Source organism: Ambystoma mexicanum, chromosome 4p, assembly GCF_040938575.1.
Source record: "Ambystoma mexicanum isolate Mex_15411 chromosome 4p, UKY_AmexF1_1, whole genome shotgun sequence".
NCBI classification, from domain to species: domain Eukaryota; kingdom Metazoa; phylum Chordata; class Amphibia; order Caudata; family Ambystomatidae; genus Ambystoma; species Ambystoma mexicanum.
In genome coordinates, this window is record NC_090927.1 from 597,204,066 (window position 1) to 597,225,296 (window position 21,231).

A 21,231-nucleotide genomic window follows, 5' to 3' on the forward strand; every position below is an offset into this window, starting at 1 on the left:
ACCCTTCCATCCTAGGTAATTACAGGCCCATCACCACCGTCCCCTTCCTACAAACAATTCTGGATAACGCAGCTTACCTGCAAATACAGAAATTCCTAGAGGACAATCACCTCGTAAGACATAGGCAATCATCATTCAGACCACTTCATGGGACCGAAACAGCCCTCCTTTATCTCAAAAACCAAACTGACGATCTCAGAGACGTAGGCAAACCTGCGCTCATTCTGCTTTTAAACCTGTCAGCTGCCTTTGATCTGGTCGAGCACAAAACCTTATGCCAGCACCTCTTGTCAGTAGCCAGCTTCTCTGACAGGGCGTGTAAATGGATTGACTCATTTATAAAGGACAGAGCAATGAAGGTCTTCTCTGACTCATCTAGCGCTGACCCCAGCACCATCAAATGCGGGGTACCACAAGGCTCTTGCACTTCCCCCACCCTCTACAACCTCGTCACAAAGCCATTGTTCAAAATCCTGGACTCCTTGGGCATCTCATATACGAACTATGCAGATGACACCCAGATAATCATCCCCCTCTCGGGTGACTACCTGTCCAACCAGAACACTCTGAACTCCATATACACAACAATCCAATCCTGGATGGCAGAAAACTGGTTATGTCTCAACTGTGAGAAAACCAAGCTCCCGCTGGTTGGTTGCCCCTCCACCCTAGCAAACTGGACAGCCATTATTCTTCCTTTACCATTGTCAACATCCCTATCACTGTGTCACCCTCCATCAAAACATTAGGTATCTACCTGGAACCTGACCTGATCATGAAAAGGCAAGTTAAACCCATAGCCTCCACATCCGCTTACCACTCTAAACTCTTCAACTCAGCCAGACCTATCCTGTCCCAGCAAAATTGCCTCACTATCGGCAGGGCCATAATTGGATTCAGGCTTGATTACTGTAACGCGTTGTTCATTGGCACTTCTGCCAAGAATGTCTCCAAACTTCAAATTGTTCAAAACAACGCGCTCAGAGCCACCACTGGTCTTGCGCCTAGAGAACACATCTCAGAACTCAGAAGGTAGGTCCAGTGGCTTCCAGTTAAGAAAAGGATCACATTTAAAGCTTCAAAGCTCTGGCCCTGACTCATAAGTGCCTCCATGACCTGCCCCCCCATACTTGGCATGCAGGATCACCAAACCCACCAAACCCACCACCCTCAGCCTTCCAGACCTTCCAGAACTCCCTACTCCAACCTCCTATCTGTTCCCAGAACATGTAAAGCCCAGGCTGGTGGCTCCAGCTTCCCAACGGTTGCCCCCACACTCTGGAACTCCCTACCACCTCACATCAGGCTCATTGAATCCCACTCAGCCTTTCGCAAAGCCATCAAAACAAACCTTTGTCAAGTGGCACAGCGAGTAGAGCGCCCGCTTTGACACCCGTGCAGAGCCTGTTAACGCAGGTTCGAATCCCGGCGGGGCCAAACTCAGCCTTTCATCCTTCCGAGGTCGATAAATGAGCACCACACACCGTGGGTAATAATAAGCAGCGCTCAGATACCTGAGGGTTTGTAGCGCTATATAAAAGCCTAATTATTATTATTATTATTATTATTATTAACCTCTTTGTCTGACCGTATAGACATGTATTCTGTGATACTATGTAAACATTGGGCCTCATTACGAGTTTGGTGGTAGCCATGCCGCTTTGTCTACCCCCAAACCGGGTACCGGGTCCGGGTTCCAGAAATAGGGAATTACCGGGCCATGCCGACGTTGGCGGGCCCGGTAATTCCCATTCTCAGGACCAGGACCCGGTACATCCCCATTCCCATTTGAGCCCCCATAGGGCTCAATGGGAATGGGGAGGATGCCAACAATGGACCAGTTAATGACGGGCCCATTGTTAGCATCCTGGTCTGCTAGCGGGTCCCGCTAAGGACGCCTGGTCTGACCAGTCATCCTTAGCGGGACCCGCTAGCAGACCTTGTAATGAGGCGGTAGAGTGATAACAGCGCCAGCAGCTCTACCGGCGCCGTTATCACTCTACCGCCTGGGTCGTAATGAGGCCCATTGACTCTGAAATGTAAACAAGTCTTTCTTTGGGCGGCTTTTTTGTAACCCTTAATCAAGCCTTCATAAGCTTTGATACAGCACCTCGATGCTTGTGGGCTGTAGTGCACTCTACAAATCCAAAATAAATAAAAATAAATAAATAAAGAGTGTGAACCAGAAGAAACAGGAAGGCAAAGATAGACACTGCACATGCATATATTATAAATCAGAATATTAACCTACACTATTTATGGCATTCTGGAATCTCCCGGGCTTGCTCATTCTCTGAAGTCGTACCATTTTCAAGATTCCTCAATTATGATACACCCTTTTAAGGAGGAAAAGACACTATTAGGCAATTGTAGTATATGTGGTAACTGCAGTAACTCTTCTATGATTGCTATAAGCAGTCTCCTTATTATAGGACCGTTTTTAGGATCTTATAAAAATGTCTGGATATCTGCATTTCTTCTAACAAGTGCAGGATAAGCTTGAAGAATAAATACAAAAATAGCAAGCACAATACGATGCACATTACTCCTGGGATAACCAAAAACTCAGTCAAAAAATGATTCAGTAAGAAGAATCAGGATATTGCTCTGGCTTTCAATTATCGAAACCACATTCGAAATCCAGTTCAGGCATAGTTATGATGTATCAAAAACTTTCTAAAGTTCATTTTCAAAGTATTCTGTGGCTCAAGAAACTAATTTGCATGCCTGCTAAAATATCTATAAAGAGTGTCCAGTGAGAAACACAGTCCAAATGCAAATTTGCATTTATTAGTTAATCTGTTGGTTTATCATCCTTCTTCCTTGTCATCAATCGAGTCTGCACACGCTGAAATTCTCCTCCTTGTCTTGATTCTGGATCGATCGTTGAGGCTGCCACAGTCTCACTGGTGTAGGTGAATCCAAGCTCGTCTGTCTTGAACTTTCACTGCTGAGGGAGTAATGTCCTCCTTAACATAGGGTCCAATAAATCGTGGCTCATGCCACTTCTAGTAAAGTTACGGATCAGCACTGTATCTCCAGAAAATAGTTTTGGTGCTGATAACAATTCAGAAATTCCGGTTGCTGAATGGTTTTCATCTGTGTTCTGAGACCGATCCCTCTGACGCTTGAGTTGTTCTGAAATGACAGAGAAACTAGCGGTCATACATGTCAAATATTCATTTAATTCATTTCCTAACATTTTCTCGGTGCTCTGGGCAACACTTCTACTCCTCGATGGAGGAGTTAAAGGTATTCTTATTTGTCTTCCTGTCACTAGCTCGTGGGGTGTGAGGTGATGGTGAGACCTGGGCTTATTACTTAGGGCATATAAAGCATGAGGTAGGCAATATAGCCATCCCTTTTTCAATGTCAATTTAAGCTTGGTGACTCTTTCCTTTAGAAGGCTGTTGATTCTCTCAAATATCCTGTTCGCTTGCGGGTGATAAGCAGAAGAAAACCAGTGCATAATGTTCAACAATAATCCTATTTGTTTAACAAAATATGCCCCATTGTCGGATCTAAGCACCTCACATACTCCCCATTTTGGAAAGACTTCACATACTAAAAACGTCACTGCAAAAGTGGCATCAGGCTGTGTACAAGGACCTGCTTCGATGCACCTGGAGAAGGGACACACCACCACTATCAGATACCTGTATCCATTACATACTTGCAGCATGTCAACATTATCGATATGTAAATGCTGAAAAGGACCATTCGGTCAAGGAATTCCTACTCTAATTGTTCACAGTGTGTGCCCAGCGGTAAATTTTTGACATACAATGCAGTTTACTACACAAAATGCAACATATTCTAACAAATTTGGCACAAACCATTCTTCTGCATTTGTTGCAGTGAGGCTTTCCCTAGTTACTTGTGCAGGGTAGTGCAGCTGTTCAAGCGCTACGTTTAACAATGCTGCCGGCATCAATGGCTTTCCAGTACTGTCTTGTCGCCATAATGCTTCTGTGGGAGATAGAGAACACCCCCTTTGCTTCCATAATTCCTGCTCTTCCTGTGGGGAACTGCTTTGAACCTCCATCAACTGGGCTCTTGGCAAATGATTAAATCCTTCATTCACTACCATCATTGTAACTACCTTCTGCTTAACATCTGGAGTATCTAAACTTGAAATATCTGGTGAACATGCAACGCTTGTGGCCTCTGCGTCTCCGGCTTTGTTCCAGCAAGAAATAAAGTCAGTTTGCTTAGTATGCGCTGCGCATTTAACTATCACTATGGCTACTGGGAGCTGTAGTGGCTTAATAAATCTGTACAATAATGATGCGTGCTGCACTGGAGTGCTGTCTGCCGGGAGGTAGCCCCTCCTTTTCCAGCATGCTAGCCTTGCATGTACGGTTGACATTGCATAGACGGAGTCACTGTACACTGTCACTTCTTGCCCTTCATGTTTTTGAGCATGAAAATAACAGCTACCAATTCTGCCGCTTGCTCTGAAAAGTGAGTTACAACCTCAAATTCACTGTTTGCTCTCTGCCTCACTACAGCTGTGTCAGAATGCCTTTCTCCACTTGTTTGATCCATTTTTGAAGAACCATCAATAAAAAGACCCGTCCCTCCTGACAGTGCATTTTCTTTTATGTGCTTTATATCGTCATAAAACTGTCCATAGTTTGCGCAGTCATGCACATGCTCACCCTCTGCCACTGGCTCGGTTACAAAGGTGGCAGGATTCACTATTTTACATCTGACAATATTAATCACTGGATTTGATATGATTACTTCATATACAGAAGCTCTCTGAGATGTCTATGTACCCTTAGATTTCTCCAAAATGGCTAACAAAGCATGCTCCACAAAAAGCGTCATGGAACAACCCATCACAATACTTGTAGATTTGTCAATTGAGAATGAACCGGCTGCCAAAATGCCCTTTCATAACCGGGTCTAAAAACCCACTGTAATATGCCAGAGTTGTGTACCTTTATGTAGTCCTCTGTGTAAGAACTGCTGTCATAACTGTCCCATTTGTATGTCAAAATAAGGAAAACCCCTCAGCATAATTGGGGATTCCTAAAACAGGAGCTGTACAAATCGCTTTCTTCAATTCTTCAAATCCTCCCTTCATTTCATAGTCCACTCTATTTTCTCTTTATTCACCTGTAATTTCATTAAAGCCTGCAAAGGAGGTCTTGCCTATGAACTATAGTCAAACACCCATGCTCTTAAAAAATGGCATAATCCCCAAAATTGTTGCATCTGCTTCGCCTTGTGCAGTTTTGCAGATTTCATGATCGCTTCAGGTCTTTCAGGGGTTACCTTCTTTCCCTCATGTGAGATCCACTGGCCTATGTAAAATACTTTGTCTTGACAATGCTGTAGCTTCTCTTTGTCTACCTTGTATCCGTTGTCTGCTAGAATACTCATTCATTGAATCGAGTCTAGTCTACACTCATCTTCTTTTGTGCTACAAATCAAAATGTCATCTACGTACTGTATGACAGTGCTTTTCATATAAATATTTCCTAGATCCAGCTGCAGAACTCTATTAAAGATTGATGGGTACTCACAGTACCCTTAAGGCAGCCACATGTGTTTCAGGCAGATATGACGGAATGAAAACGAAGTCAAGTCTTGTGAGTCTTTGTGCAATGGGATTGAAACAAATACATTCTTCCAATCAATTACTGTGAATCATCGCTGGATTAAGAACTAAAGGAAACTCTGCCTCTACAATCTGGTTAATCCGTCTCATCTCTTGTATGAATCTCCACAACCCTCCCTTCAATTTCTTCACAGGGTACACCGCAGTATTGCACTATGGCTCTGATGGTACCACAATACCTTGCTCCATCAATCTCAAAAATGCCCTCATCTGCCACTCGAGACATTGGGTATTGTCTTACTCGAGGTAGAATTGCTCCTGGTTTCACCTTTATTTTAACCTCCCCTACTCTAATAGGCCTACATCATAAGGGCCTGCAGTCCATAAAACGCTTGCCATGTTCTCCAAATCTTTGTAAATAAATGAGGTAGAATTGCTCATGGTTTTACCTTTATTTTAACCTCCCCTACTCCTTTTAATAGGCCTCCATCATAAGGGCCTGTAGTCTATAAAACGCTTGACACTTTCTCCAAATCTTCTTAAATAAAATGCTGGACACTGCTGCATTATCGCCATGCGCTGTGGGATCTCCCTTTTCTCTATTCTGATCCAATATGTAATGCTCATAAAGAACACCACTTCATCATCTGATGGATCATCTCTAAACATGTCGTTGTCAGTGATGTCAGTCAATCTACACCCTTCACCAATGGAAATCACTGTTCTCCATGGCCTACCCTCATCATCTGTTCCTTCGAGCATTGCCATTTCCCCTCGTACTTTGGCTGCATCTAATTCTAGGGGGATAGTCTGTCCCCCCTCTTCGTCCATAGGTACCTGTGGTCGAAACAAAAATTCACCAGGTATCCTCATAGTCCTCCCCACCAGATTAGGTAGCCATGTTAAGAGAATGCTCAACCAATAAAGGAAAACCTCTGGCTCTATCGGCACACCTTGCAGAGCCATTTGCCCTGTAAATGCCAATATAAACTCACCCATATTCATATAGTGTATCCCCGGAGTGGAGCACACTATACCTTTGTCTGTAAAAGAAATTGGGCCTTATTACGTGGTTGGAGGTAGCCTTGCCGGTAAAACCGGCAGGGCTACCTCCAAACTCGTGAAAAAATCTGTCACCCGGCAATGAGGAATTACCGGGGTATTCCGACTTTGCCGGACCCAGTAATTCCTCCATTACAACGGTGCTGGTGCATCCGACTTGCTGTGCTCATGAATGCTGCTCTGCCTGCCAGGTCAGACCTGGCGGGCTGACAGGCACCCGTGAGCAGAGGTCGTATTATGGCGGTACAGTATCAACAGTGCCGGTAGCGCTACCGGCGCCGTTGTCAACATACTGCCATACTTATAATGAGGTCCATTGTCATGTTAAGTTGTGTCATTAAGTCTCTTCTCAAAATATTAACTGGTGTCTGCCATGAATACACCAATGGAACACACATTTCACACTCTCCTATAGATACTGGTAATTCATCAGTAAAAGGAACTTGAAGTGTAGCTCCAGAGAATCCTTGAGCTTTATGGCATTTCCAGACATTGAATATTTTCCCTCTCATATACATGAATGAGTTGCACCACTGTTTACTAAAAATTGAAAAATATGTGCCTGCTATCATCACATCAACCCTTGGTTCCTCTTGGGGGTCTGGTGTCACAGATAGTACTAAACATATCAAGTCACCCAGTGAGCTGTCCTGTTGTGGATACATGCATACCCCTGTACCTGTGATAGGATTCTGTCCCACCACAGTGACAATCCCTAGCATAGGTGTCAGTATTCGTCCTGTGTTTATGTTGTGCTGTTCTTACGCTCACCTGGTATCCACAGGGGTGCCACACGATACTGGATGGAGGTCAAAGCGCTATCCCGAACCCCTCTCTGCTTGGTTATGTGTCAGACGTTGGGTAGTGCCTATAACAGGAGAATTGACGGTTAAGATACTGATTCAGTGATGAGTGGACTCCCACCTCCCTCTGGTCCAAATCCCCTCCCTTGGGGTTATTGCTCACCTTAGTTTTTTGTGCGTTGAACTCTCCGTCCTGTTTCTCTGTGCAGGGGCGCGTGGTTGGTGCGGGCGTTCCGTAGACCTAGTTGCTTCACTGGTCTGTGTGCCCTTATATCGGGTCCAGACCGGCTGTGACTCCGACTCTGCTTGCTGTCTTCCAGGTGAGTTATAATGTCTTTTCAGTTTTTATTCTCTTTCTTTTCCGCCGTTTCGTCTGTCTTCTCGGCGTCTTGCTCCACTACGCTGTTCCCTAACAATGTCCCTTTTTGTTTTCACATGGATGGTTGCGATTTGGGAGTTGCCGCACCAATGGCGAAGACCACAGTGAGTTATTGATTCACGGAGCACTGCACTGTTTATTGGTGTTAATTGCTAACCTGTGTTCTCCTCTCTTCTTTGTACAGGTTGCGGTGATGTTCCGGAGCGATGAGCGATCGAAGCGCTGCTTGCCCAGGTAAGTGCTTTGTTAATGCTGCCCTTGTTCCTTCTCCCTTGCAGGTTGTGGTGAAACCTGGAGATGGGCGAGGTAAGAGCAGCGCAGGGTGCTGCCAGGACTCGCTGCTTGCCCAGATAAGTATTGTTATTAATGCTGTCCTTGTTTCTTTACCTTTGCAGGTTGCGGCGAACTCCGGAGATGGGCGAGGTAAGCGAAGCACAGGATGGATTCAAGGCTGGTTATTTCACAGGTAAGTGTTCTTGCTTGCTAATGCTGTTCTTGTTCTTTACCTTTGCAGGTTATTAATGGAATCTGGATTTAGGGCTTCAGGATCGGGCCGCCGGAGAAGCAGATGAGCAGGAGCTGGACACGGTGAGCGTTACGCTGCAGGAGTGCAGAATAACTCGAAGCATTTTCTGCTGTTTGGGTGTGGTTTAAATAGCCCAGGTAAAGTAATTCCAGGCCAAGTAGTTCCAGGCCCAGCCACACCCAAAACACTAGACCGCATGGCTTGGTTCTAAAGAACTGAGCTGTGTAAAAGGCCTCCATGTTGGGTTAAGGTCCAAAACTGATATTGCTTTATTCCTGATAATGAGCCTGGCACCAAAGACACCAGGACTGACTCCATGTATGTTTCTGATGGAGTTTTAAGGCCCTTGGGGCCAGTGTGAAGGGCTTTAGCCCCATTGCTGCCAGGGAGCTGTTATATCTGAGGTGGTCAGGGGCATTGATCATGACAGCTGTTTCTGCATGGGGCGTGCTGCGACTTCTCTTGTGGTGGACTTAATAGTGCTTGCTGTGATTGCTGAGGTTGCTGAGCCTGTTGCACTTGTGGCGCTTGTGCCTGATACACTGTCTGATCTTGGGTGAATCCTTCCCTAGCTTGTGGGCTATATGCTTCAGGATAAGCTGTCCCCCATCTTGAGAATTGGCTATTTTGCACATATCCTTGACTTCCGCATGCGCACGCATTGTACCCTGTCATCCCACATATCCAACATTTAGGTGGACACCAGCTGACTAGACCCCCTTGATGGAACCCTCCTTGCGCATTCTGAATCTCATTCGGAGCATTCTAAAACCCATTGTGTTCTGAAATCCACCCCTCCACTGAGTGAGATTGTAAAAGATAAAGATGGTGTGAGGAAATAGTTTGATTAGATTTCCCATGTCTTGTTTCATCATTAAAGTAAGGGACACTCCTTGTACATTCCCCAAATCATTGCCTCCACATTGAATTAGTATAACAAATGGGTGTTAACTGGGGCTAGAGGCAGCAACAGGGAATTTCGAGTACTGAAACTGCATAAAATAAATTATAATAGATATTGGGCCTCAGTACGAGGCTGGCGGTAGTCGTGCCTGTAGTACAGGCACAGCTGCAGCCAGTATTCATTTTTTCCGGTGCCTAGAAAAGAGCAATTACCGGGTCATTACAATCTTGCCGGACCAGTAATTGCCCTTTTCTGGGCGCCAGAAAAAATTCTTCCCCATTCCCATTGAGCCACATAGGCTCAATGGGAATGGGGAAGGTGGTAGCACCGGTACCATTAATAATGGTACCGGTGCTTACATCATGTTCTGCTCACGGGTGCCGGTACCGTCACCAGGTCAGACCTGGTGGCTGCAAAGACACCTGCAAGCAGAACTCATAGTTTGCCAGTATGGTAACAATGGTACCGGCAAGCTAACTGGTACCATTGTTACTTTACCGGCAAACTCGTAATGAGGCCCATTGTGATATATTTTTGCAGTCTGTGTTCAATTTTATCTATTTTTGTAGTGTAAAAGGTGGCCCTTAATAGGGGCGTTTTGGGGGATGGAAAGAGGGGTGGAATAGAAGAGGAAAATACATAATGATGAAACATATAACAAAGGGATTTAAAATAAAATCCAACATGTATTTGTTTCAATATTTTCTTTCTAAAAAGGGGGGGTGGAATTGGCAGTTAAAAAAAATACTAAACATGGCAGGTAATCTGATGTTCAGCGATTAACTTCAGCCATTGCTCAATTGTGGCATCTCCCTTGACTTCCCATTCGCAGCATCCTTTACACATGATTTGCATCCTGGAAAGGTCAGGTGTCGGTAACAGAGGAGTCAGTATAGTGGATATCTCTGCTGATGAAGAGGCTTCATTTCCAGTTGGCGTTGATGATGCAGTGGTGGATGGAGGTTCTGCAGGTGGTGCTTCATCTATGCAAGGAGTGGGCCCCAAGCATTTTTCTTTTGTGATGTACATGGGCTTTACAATATTCAACATCAACATCGTCCCAGTGGACTTGCACCAGATTTTTTCAAAGCTGTTACTTACCCTATCTATATATATCACATGATGTGTCTGGACCCTAAGGAAAATAGTGTGAGTACAACATATACAAATTTGAGCATATACAGGGAAAGTACAGTAATAAAAAAACATCAAAACTATCAGAAAGTGCTGATAACTCTACTGATTATTTGAATGCACAAAAAGGATTGCTGTCTTGCAAGGTTGTGTCTTCCCCTATGTATATGTTTCATATGATATGACTGGACCATAAGGGAATTATTGTAAGAACACACTTGAAGGATAAGTCTACACATATAGTACATTTACAATTTTTAGTTCCTGGACTGTTACTGAAGAAAATCATGTGGCCTAGATATGTCAGGAAAGGAAAAAAGGGGGTGTCAGACATGTGATGTCATCAGTGATGTCATCAATGACATTTGTGATGTCATCTTTGATGTCCTGGGTGTTAGACTTAACAGTGCACGGTGGTGGCGCGAGTTATGGTTGCTTAGCTTACCATAACTGGCGAATTTCAAGGGTTTTTCGGTTTTACTTGGAACCATAATGTCCCTTTAACAAAGTTTTTTCACTGAATTTCATTGGTTTCTATTAGTGCAACTTTACCATAACGTCCCTTTAACAAAGTTTTTTCATTGATTTTCATAGGTTTTTATAAGTGCAACTTAACCATAACGTCCCTTTAACAAAGTTTTTTCATTGAATTTCATAGTTTTTTATTAGTGCAACGTAACCATAACGTCCTTTTCAATGGATGAAGACCACTAGCATCCTAGGTTCTCAAAGTGGGAACCCGGGGTGGTAAAAAAAAGATTTTTCTTCCCAAACCGGAACGCCTGCGGCATCCCGGTGTAGGAAGGAAAATCTTTTACCAAGATGGACACCATGGAAAGGGAAGGCGGGGTGTATAAAGAGAACACAACAGGGCATGGGTAGGGGGGACCAGGAAGGAGACACGGGACATGAGAGGGGGGGCAACAGCAGGGAGACACAGGGCATGAGCAGGGGGTGGGGGACACGAGGGGGGGTAGGGGGTAACAGAAAAGAGACATGGGGCATGAGCGGGAGATGGGGGCAACAGGAGGGAGACACGGGCATGACCGGGGGGTGGGGAGCAACAGGAGAGAGACACGGGGCATGACCGGGGGGTGGGGGGCAACAGCAGGGAGACACGGGGCATGAACGGGGGGTGGGGGCAACACGAGGGAGACACAGCGCATGAGAGGGGGGTGGGGGGTAACAGGAGAGAGACACGGGGCATGAGCGGGGGGTGGGGGCAACACGAGGGAGACACAGCGCATGAGAGGGGGGTGAGGGGTAACAGGAGAGAGACACGGGGCATGAGCGGGGGTGGGGGCAACAGCAGGGAGACACAGGGCATGAGTGGGGAGTGGGGGTAACAGGAGAGAGACACGGGGCTTGAACGGGGGTGGGGGGAACAGGAGGGAGACACGGGGCATGAGCAGGGAGTGGGGGGCAACAGCAGGGAGACACGGGGCATGAGCGGGGGTGTGGGGCAACAGCAGGGAGACACGGGGCATGAGCGGGGGGTGGGAGGAACACGAGGGAGACACGGGGCATGAGCGGGGGGTGGGGGAAACAGCAGGGAGACACGGGGCATGAGCGGGGGGTGGGGGGAACACGAGGGAGACACGGGCCATGAGAGAGGGGTGGGGGGTAACAGGAGAGAGACACAGGGCATGAGCGGGCGGTGGGGGGCAACAGCAGGGAGACACGGGCATGACCGGGGGGTGGGGGGTCAACAGGAGAGAGACACGGGGCATGAGAGGGGGTTGGGGGAACACAAGGGAGACACAGGGCATGAGTGGTGGGTGGGAGGCAACAGCAGGGAGACACAGGGCATGAGCAGAGGGTGGGGGGCAACAGCAGGGAGACACAGGGAATGACAGGGGGGTTGGGGTTAACAGAAAAGAGACACTGGGCATGAGCGGGGGGTGGGGGCAACAGGAGAGAGACACGGGGCATGAGCAGGGTGTGGGGGGTAACAGGAGAGAGACACGGGGCATGAGCAGGGGGTGGGGGGCAACAGGAGATAGACATGGGGCATGAGCCGGGGGTGGGGGGTAACAGGAGAGAGACATGGGGCATGAGCGGGGGGTGGGGGGCAACAGCAGGGAGACACGGGGCATGACGGGGGGTGGGGGCAACAGGAGAGAGACACGGGGTATGACCGGGGGTGGGGGGCAACAGGAGAGAGACACGGGGCATAAGAGGGGGTGGGGGGTAACAGGAGAGATACACGGGTCATGAGCAGGGGGCAACAGCAGGGAGACACGGGACATGAGCGTGGGTTGGGGGGTAACAGGAGAGAGACACGGGGCATGAGCGGGGGTTGGGGCAACAGCAGGGAGACACTGGGCATGACTGGGGGTGGGGGGCAACAGGAGAGAGACACGGGGCATGAGAGGGTGGTGGGGGTAACAGGAGAGAGACACGGGGCATGAGAGGGGGCTGGGGGTAACAGGAGAGAGACACAGTGCATGAGCGGGGGGTGGGGGCAACAGCAGGGAGACACAGGGAATGAGCGGGTGGTGGGGGGCAACAGCATGGAGACACGGTGCATGACCGGGGGGTGGGGGGCAACAGCAGGGAGACACGGGGCTTGAGCGGGGGGTAACAGTAGAGAGACACGGGACATGAGCGGGGGTGGGGGCAACAGCAGGGAGACACGTGCATGACCAGGGGGTGGGGGAAACAGCAGGGAGACACGGGGCATGAGCAGGGGGTGGAGGGCAACAGCAGGGAGACACGGGGCATGACCGGGGGGTGGGGGGCAATATGAGAGAGACACGGGGAATGAGCAGGGGGTGGGGGGCAACAGGAGAGAGACACGGGGCATGAGCAGGGGGTGGGGTGCAACAGCAGGGAGACACGGGGCATGAGCGGGGGGTGGGGGCAACACGAGGGAGAAACAGCGCATGAGAGGGGGGTGGGGGGTAACAGGAGAGAGACACGGGGCATGAGCGGGGGGTGGGGGCAACACGAGGGAGACACAGCGCATGAGAGGGGGATGGGGGGTAACAGGAGAGAGACACGGGGCATGAGCGGGGGTGGGGGGCAACAGCAGGGAGACACAGGGCATGAGTGGGGAGTGGGGGTAACAGGAGAGAGACACGGGGCTTGAACGGGGGTGGGGGGAACAGGAGGGAGACACGGGGCATGAGCGGGGAGTGGGGGGCAACAGCAGGGAGACACGGGGCAAAAGCGGTGGGTGTGGGGGAACAGGGGAGACACGGGCATGAGCGGGGGTGGGGGGTAACAGGAGAGAGACACGGGGCATGAGCGGGGGGTGAGGGGCAACAGGAGGGAGACATGGGGCATGAGCGTGGGTTAAGGGGCAACAGCAGGGAGACACGGGGCATAAGCGGGGTCGGGGGGAACATGAGGGAGACATGGGGCATGAGCAGGGGGTGGGGGTAACAGAGAGAGACACAGGGCATGAGCGGGGGCAACAGCAGGGAGACACAGAGCATGAGCGGGGGTGGGGGGCAACAGCAGGGAGACACAGGGCATGAGCGGGGGTGTGGGGCAACAGCAGGGAGACACGGGGCATGAGCGGGGGGTGGGAGGAACACGAGGGAGACACGGGGCATGAGCGGGGGGTGGGGGGCAACAGCAGGGAGACACGGGGCATGACCAGGGGGTGGGGGGAAACAGCAGGGAGACACGGGGCATGAGCGGGGGGTGGGGGGAACACGAGGGAGACACGGGCCATGAGAGAGGGGTGGGGGGTAACAGGAGAGAGACACAGGGCATGAGCGGGCGGTGGGGGGCAACAGCAGAGAGACACGGGGCATGACCGGGGGGTGGGGGGGCAACAGGAGAGAGACACGGTGCATGAGAGGGGGTTGGGGGAACACAAGGGAGAAACGGGGCATGAGTGGTGGGTGGGAGGCAACAGCAGGGAGACACAGGGCATGAGCAGAGGGTGGGGGGCAAAAGCAGGGAAACACAGGGAATGACAGGGGGGTTGGGGTTAACAGAAAAGAGACACTGGGCATGAGCGGGGGGTGGGGGCAACAGGAGAGAGACACCGGGCATGAGCAGGGGGTGGGGGGTAACAGTAGAGAGACACGGGGCATGAGCGGGGGGTGGGGGGCAACAGGAGATAGACATGGGGCATGAGCCGGGGGTGGGGGGTAACAGGAGAGAGACATGGGGCATGAGGGGGGGTGGGGGGCAACAGCAGGGAGACACGGGGCATGACGGGGGGTGGGGGCAACAGGAGAGAGACACGGGGCATAAGAGGGGGTGGGGGGTAACAGGAGAGATACACGGGTCATGAGCAGGGGGCAACAGCAGGGAGACACGGGACATGAGCGTAGGTTGGGGGTAACAGGAGAGAGACACGGGGCATGAGCGGGGGTTGGGGGCAACAGCAGGGATACACTGGACATGACCTGAGGTGGGGGGCAACAGGAGAGAGACACGGGGCATGAGAGGGTGGTGGGGGTAACAGGAGAGGGACACGGGGCATGAGAGGGGGCTGGGGGTAACAGGAGAGAGACACAGTGCATGAGCGGGGGGTGGGGGCAACAGCAGGGAGACACGGGGAATGAGCGGGTGGTGGGGGGCAACAGCAGGGAGACACGGTGCATGACCGGGGGGTGGGGGGCAACAGCAGGGAGACACGGGGCTTGAGCGGGGGGTAACAGTAGAGAGACACGGGGCATGATCGGGGGTGGGGGCAACAGCAGGGAGACACGGGCATGACCAGGGGTTGGGGGAAACAGCAGGGAGACACAGGGCATGAGCAGGGGGTGGAGGGCAACAGCAGGGAGACACGGGGCATGACCGGGGGGTGGGGGGCAATATGAGAGAGACACAGGGCATGAACAGGGGGTGGGGGGCAACAGCAGGGAGACACGGGGCATGACCGGGGGGTGGGGGGTAACAAGAGAGATACACAGGGGATGAGCGGGGTTGGGGGGCAACAGCAGGGAGACACGGGGCATGACTGGGGGTGGGGGGTAACAGGAGACAAGGGGCATGAGCGGGGGTTGGGGGGCAACAGCAGGGGGACACGGGCATGACCAGGGGGTTGGGGCAACAGCAGAGAGACAAAGGGCATGAGAGGGGGGTGGGGGGCAACAGCAGGGAGACACGGGGCATGAGCGGGGGGTGGGGGGAACACGAGGAAGACACGGGGCATGAGCGGAGGGTGGGTTTAAAAGGAGGGAGACACGGGGCATGAGCGGGGCGTGGGGGCAACAGCAGGGGGACACGGGGCATGAGAGGGGGGTAACAGGAGAGAGACACGGGGCATGCGCGGGGGTGGGGGGCAACAGCCGGGAGACACGGGGCATGAGAGGGGGGGTGGGGGGCAACAAGAGGGAGACACGGGGCATGAGAGGGGGTGGGGGTAACAGGAGAGAGACATGGGGCATGAGCGGAGGGTGGGGGGAACAGGAGGGAGACACGGGGCATGAGCGGGGGGTGGGGGAACAGGGGAGACACAGGGCATGAGCGGGGGTGGGGGGCAACAGCAGGGAGACACAGGGCATGAGAGGGGGTGGGGGTAACAGGAGAGAGACATGGGGCTTGAACGGGGGTGGGGGGAACAGGAGGGAGACATGGGGCATGAGCGGGGAGTGGGGGGCAACAGCAGGGAGACACGGGGCAAGAGCGGTGGGTGGGGGGGAACAGGGGAGACACGGGCATGAGCGGGGGTGGGGGGTAACAGGAGAGAGACACGGGGCATGAGCGGGGGGTGGGGGGCAACAGGAGGGAGACTTGGGGCATGAGCGTGGGTTAAGGGGCAACAGCAGGGAGACACGGGGCATGAGCGGGGGTGGGGGGAACATGAGGGAGACATGGGGCATGAGCAGGGGGTGGGGGTAACAGAGAGAGACACAGGGCATGAGCGGGGGGCAACAGCAGGGAGACACAGGGCATGAGCGGGGGTGGGGGGCAACAGCAGGGAGACACAGGGCATGAGCGGGGGTGTGGGGCAACAGCAGGGAGACACGGGGCATGAGCGGGGGGTGGGAGGAACACGAGGGAGACACGGGCCATGAGATAGGGGTGGGGGCAACAGCAGGGAGACACGGGGCATGACCGGGGGGTGGGGGGGCAACAGGAGAGAGACACGGGGCATGAGAGGGGGTTGGGGGAACACAAGGGAGAAACGGGGCATGAGTGGTGGGTGGGAGGCAACAGCAGGGAGACACAGGGAATGAGCAGAGGGTGGGGGGCAACAGCAGGGAGACACGGGGAATGACAGGGGGGGTGGGGTTAACAGAAAAGAGACACTGGGCATGAGCGGGGGGTGGGGGCAACAGGAGAGAGACACGGGGCATGAGCAGGGGGTGGGGGGTAACAGTAGAGAGACACGGGGCAAGAGCGGGGGTTGGGGGGCAACAGGAGATAGACATGGGGCATGAGCCGGGGGTGGGGGGTAACAGGAGAGAGACATGGGGCATGAGGGGGTGGGTGGGGGGCAACAGCAGGGAGACACGGGGCATGACGGGGGGGTGGGGGCAACAGGAGAGAGACACGGGGCATGACCGGGGGTGCGGGGCAACAGGAGAGAGACACGGGGCATAAGAGGGGGTGGGGGGTAACAGGAGAGATACACGGGTCATGAGCAGGGGGCAACAGCAGGGAGACACGGGACATGAGCGTGGGTTGGGGGGTAACAGGAGAGAGACACGGGGCATGAGCGGGGGTTGGGGGCAACAGCAGGGAGACACTGGGCATGACCGGGGGTGGGGGGCAACAGGAGAGAGACACGGGGCATGAGAGGGTGGTGGGGGTAACAGGAGAGAGACACGGGGCATGAGAGGGGGCTGGGGGTAACAGGAGAGAAACACAGTGCATGAGCGGGGGGTGGGGGCAACAGCAGGGAGACACGGGGAATGAGCGGGTGGTGGGGGGCAACAGCAGGGAGACACGGGGCTTGAGCGGGGGGTAACAGTAGAGAGACACGGGGCATGAGCGGGGGTGGGGGCAACAGCAGGGAGACACGGGCATGACCAGGGGGTGGGGGAAACAGCAGGGAGACACAGGGCATGAGCAGGGGGTGGAGGGCAACAGCAGGGAGACACGGGCATGACCAGGGGTGGGGGGCAATATGAGAGAGACACGGGGCATGAGCAGGGGGTGGGGGGCAACAGCAGGGAGACACGGGGCATGACCGGGGGGTGGGGGGTAACCAGAGAGAGACAAAGGGGATGAGCGGGGTTGGGGGGCAACAGCAGGGAGACACGGGGCATGACTGGGGGTGGGGGGTAAAAGGAGACACGGGACATGAGCGGGGGTTGGGGGGCAACAGCAGGGGGACACGGGCATGACCGGGGGGTTGGGGCAACAGCAGAGAGACACAGGGCATGAGAGGGGGTGGGGGGCAACAGCAGGGAGACACGGGGCATGAGCGGGGGGTGGGGGGAACACGAGGAAGACACGGGGCATGAGCGGAGGGTGGGTTTAAAAGGAGGGAGACACGGGGCATGAGCGGGGCGTGGGGGCAACAGCAGGGGGACACGGGGCATGAGAGGGGGGTAACAGGAGAGAGACACGTGGCATGCGCGGGGGTTGGGGGCAACAGCAGGGGGACACGGGCATGACCGGGGGGTTGGGGCAACAGCAGAGAGACACAGGGCATGAGAGGGGGGTGGGGGGCAACAGCAGGGAGACACGGGGCATGAGCGGGGGGTGGGGGGATCACGAGGAAGACACGGGGCATGAGCGGAGGGTGGGTTTAAAAGGAGGGAGACACGGGGCATGAGCGGGGCGTGGGGGCAACAGCAGGGGGACACGGGGCATGAGAGGGGGGTAACAGGAGAGAGACACGGGGCATGCGCGGGGGTGGGGGGCAACAGCAGGGAGAAACGGGGCATGAGAGGGGGGTGGGGGGCAACAAGAGGGAGACATGGGGCATGAGAGGGGGTGGGGGTAACAGGAGAGAGACATGGGGCATGAGCGGAGGGTGGGGGAACAGGAGGGAGACACGGGGCATGAGTGGGGGGTGGGGGAACAGGGGAGACACGGGGCATGAGCGGGGATGGGGGGCAACAGCAGGGAGACACAGGGCATGAGAGGGGGTGGGGGTAACAGGAGAGAGACATGGGGCTTGAACGGGGGTGGGGGGAACAGGAGGGAGACATGAGGCATGAGCGGGGAGTGGGGGGCAACAGCAGGGAGACACGGGGCAAGAGCGGTGGGTGGGGGGGAACAGGGGAGACACGGGCATGAGCGGGGGTGGGGGGTAACAGGAGAGAGACACGGGGCATGAGCGGGGGGTGGGGGGCAACAGGAGGGAGACTTGGGTCATGAGCGTGGGTTAAGGGGCAACAGCAGGGAGACACGGGGCATGAGCGGGGGTGGGGGGAACATGAGGGAGACATGGGGCATGAGCAGGGGGTGGGGGTAACAGAGAGAGACACAGGGCATGAGCGGGGGGCAACAGCAGGGAGACACAGGGCATGAGCGGGGGTGGGGGGCAACAGCAGGGAGACACAGGGCATGAGCGGGGGTGTGGGGCAACAGCAGGGAGACACGGGGCATGAGCGGGGGGTGGGAGGAACACGAGGGAGACACGGGCCATGAGATAGGGGTGGGGGGTAACAGGAGAGAGACACAGGGCATGAGCGGGCGGTGGGGGGCAACAGCAGGGAGACACGGGGCATGACCGGGGGGTGGGGGGGCAACAGGAGAGAGACACGGGGCATGAGAGGGGGTTGGGGGAACACAAGGGAGAAACATGGCATGAGTGGTGGGTGGGAGGCAACAGCAGGGAGACACAGGGCATGAGCAGAGGGTGGGGGGCAACAGCAGGGAGACACGGGGAATGACAGGGGGGTTGGGGTTAACAGAAAAGAGACACTGGGCATGAGCGGGGGGTGGGGGCAACAGGAGAGAGACACGGGGCATGAGCAGGGGGTGGGGGGTAACAGTAGAGAGACACGGGGCATGAGCGGGGGGTGGGGGGCAACAGGAGATAGACATGGGGCATGAGCCGGGGGTGGGGGGTAACAGGAGAGAGACATGGGGCATGAGGGGGTGTGGGGGGCAACAGCAGGGAGACACGGGGCATGACGGGGGGGTGGGGGCAACAGGAGAGAGACACGGGGCATGACCGGGGGTGGGGGGCAACAGGAGAGAGACACGGGGCATAAGAGGGTGTGGGGGGTAACAGGAGAGATACACGGGTCATGAGCAGGGGGCAACAGCAGGGAGACACGGGACATGAGCGTGGGTTGGGGGGTAACAGGAGAGAGACACGGGGCATGAGCGGGGGTTGGGGGCAACAGCAGGGAGACACTGGGCATGACCGGGGGTGGGGGGCAACAGGAGAGAGACACGGGGCATGAGAGGGTGGTGGGGGTAACAGGAGAGAGACACGGGGCATGAGAGGGGGCTGGGGGTAACAGGAGAGAGACACAGTGCATGAGCGGGGGGTGGGGGCAACAGCAGGGAGACACGGGGAATGAGCGGGTGGTGGGGGGCAACAGCAGGGAGACACGGTGCATGACCGGGGGGTGGGGGCAACAGCAGGGAGACACGGGGCTTGAGCGGGGGGTAACAGTAGAGAGACACGGGGCATGAGCGGGGTGGGGGCAACAGCAGGGAGACACGGGCATGACCAGGGGGTGGGGGAAACAGCAGGGAGACACAGGGCATGAGCAGGGGGTGGAGGGCAACAGCAGGGAGACACGGGGCATGACCAGGGGTGGGGGGCAATATGAGAGAGACACGGGGCATGAGCAGGGGGTGGGGGGCAACAGCAGGGAGACACGGGGCATGACCGGGGGGTGGGGGGTAACAAGAGAGAGACACAGGGGATGAGCGGGGTTGGGGGGCAACAGCAGGGAGACACGGGGCATGACTGGGGGTGGGGGGTAAAAGGAGACACGGGGCATGAGCGGGGGTTGGGGGGCAACAGCAGGGGGACACGGGCATGACCGGGGGGTTGGGGCAACAGCAGAGAGACACAGGGCATGAGAGGGGGGTGGGAGGCAACAGCAGGGAGACACGGGGCATGAGCGTGGGGTGGGGGGAACATGAGGAAGACAGGGGGCATGAGCGGAGGGTGGGTTTAAAAGGAGGGAGACACGGGGCATGAGCGTGGCGTGGGGGCAACAGCAGGGGGACACGGGTCATGAGAGGGGGGTAACAGGAGAGAGACACGGGGCATGCGCGGGGGTGGGGGGCAACAGCTGGGAGGCACAGGGCATGAGCGGGGGGTGGGGGAACAGGGGAGACACGGGGCTTGAGCGGGGGTGGGGGGCAACAGCAGGGAGACACAGGGCATGAGTGGGGGGTGGGGGTAACAGGAGAGAGACATGGGGCTTGAACGGGGGTGGGGGGAACAGGAGGGAGACATGGGGCATGAGCGGGGAGTGGGGGGCAACAGCAGGGAGACACGGGGCAAGAGCGGTGGGTGGGGGGGAACAGGGGAGACACAGGCATGAGTGGGGGTGGGGGGTAACAGGAGAGAGACACGGGGCATGAGCGGGGGGTGGGGGGCAACAGGAGGGAGACTTGGGGCATGAGCGTGGGTTAAGGGGCAACAGCAGGGAGACACGGGGCATGAGCGGGGGTGGGGGGAACATGAGGGAGACATGGGGCATGAGCAGGGGGTGGGGGTAACAGAGAGAGACACAGGGCATGAGCGGGGGGCAACAGCAGGGAGACACAGGGCATGAGCGGGGGTGGGGGGCAACAGCAGGGAGACACAGGGCATTTGCGGGGGTGTGGGGCAACAGCAGGGAGACACGGGGCATGAGCGGGGGGTGGGAGGAACACGAGAGAGACACAGGGCATGAGCGGGCGTTGGGGGGCAACAGCAGGGAGACACGGGGCATGACCAGGGGGTGGGGGGAAACAGCAGGGAGACACGGGGCATGAGCGGGGGGTGGGGGGAACACGAGGGAGACACGGGCCATG

At 54.8% G+C, this 21,231-nt stretch overlaps 1 protein-coding gene across 1 annotated transcript in view; it reads left to right on the plus strand.

The window, feature by feature from the left end:
* Positions 1 to 944: 944 nt before the first annotated feature.
* GFRAL (GDNF family receptor alpha like) overlaps positions 945 to 21,231 on the plus strand; it is a 162,721-nt gene continuing 142,434 nt past the window's right edge. Inside the window, exon 1 of the mRNA XM_069605194.1 lies at positions 945 to 1,032. Within this exon, the coding sequence (XP_069461295.1) occupies positions 945 to 1,032 (88 nt within the window). The remainder of the gene's footprint in view (positions 1,033 to 21,231) is intronic.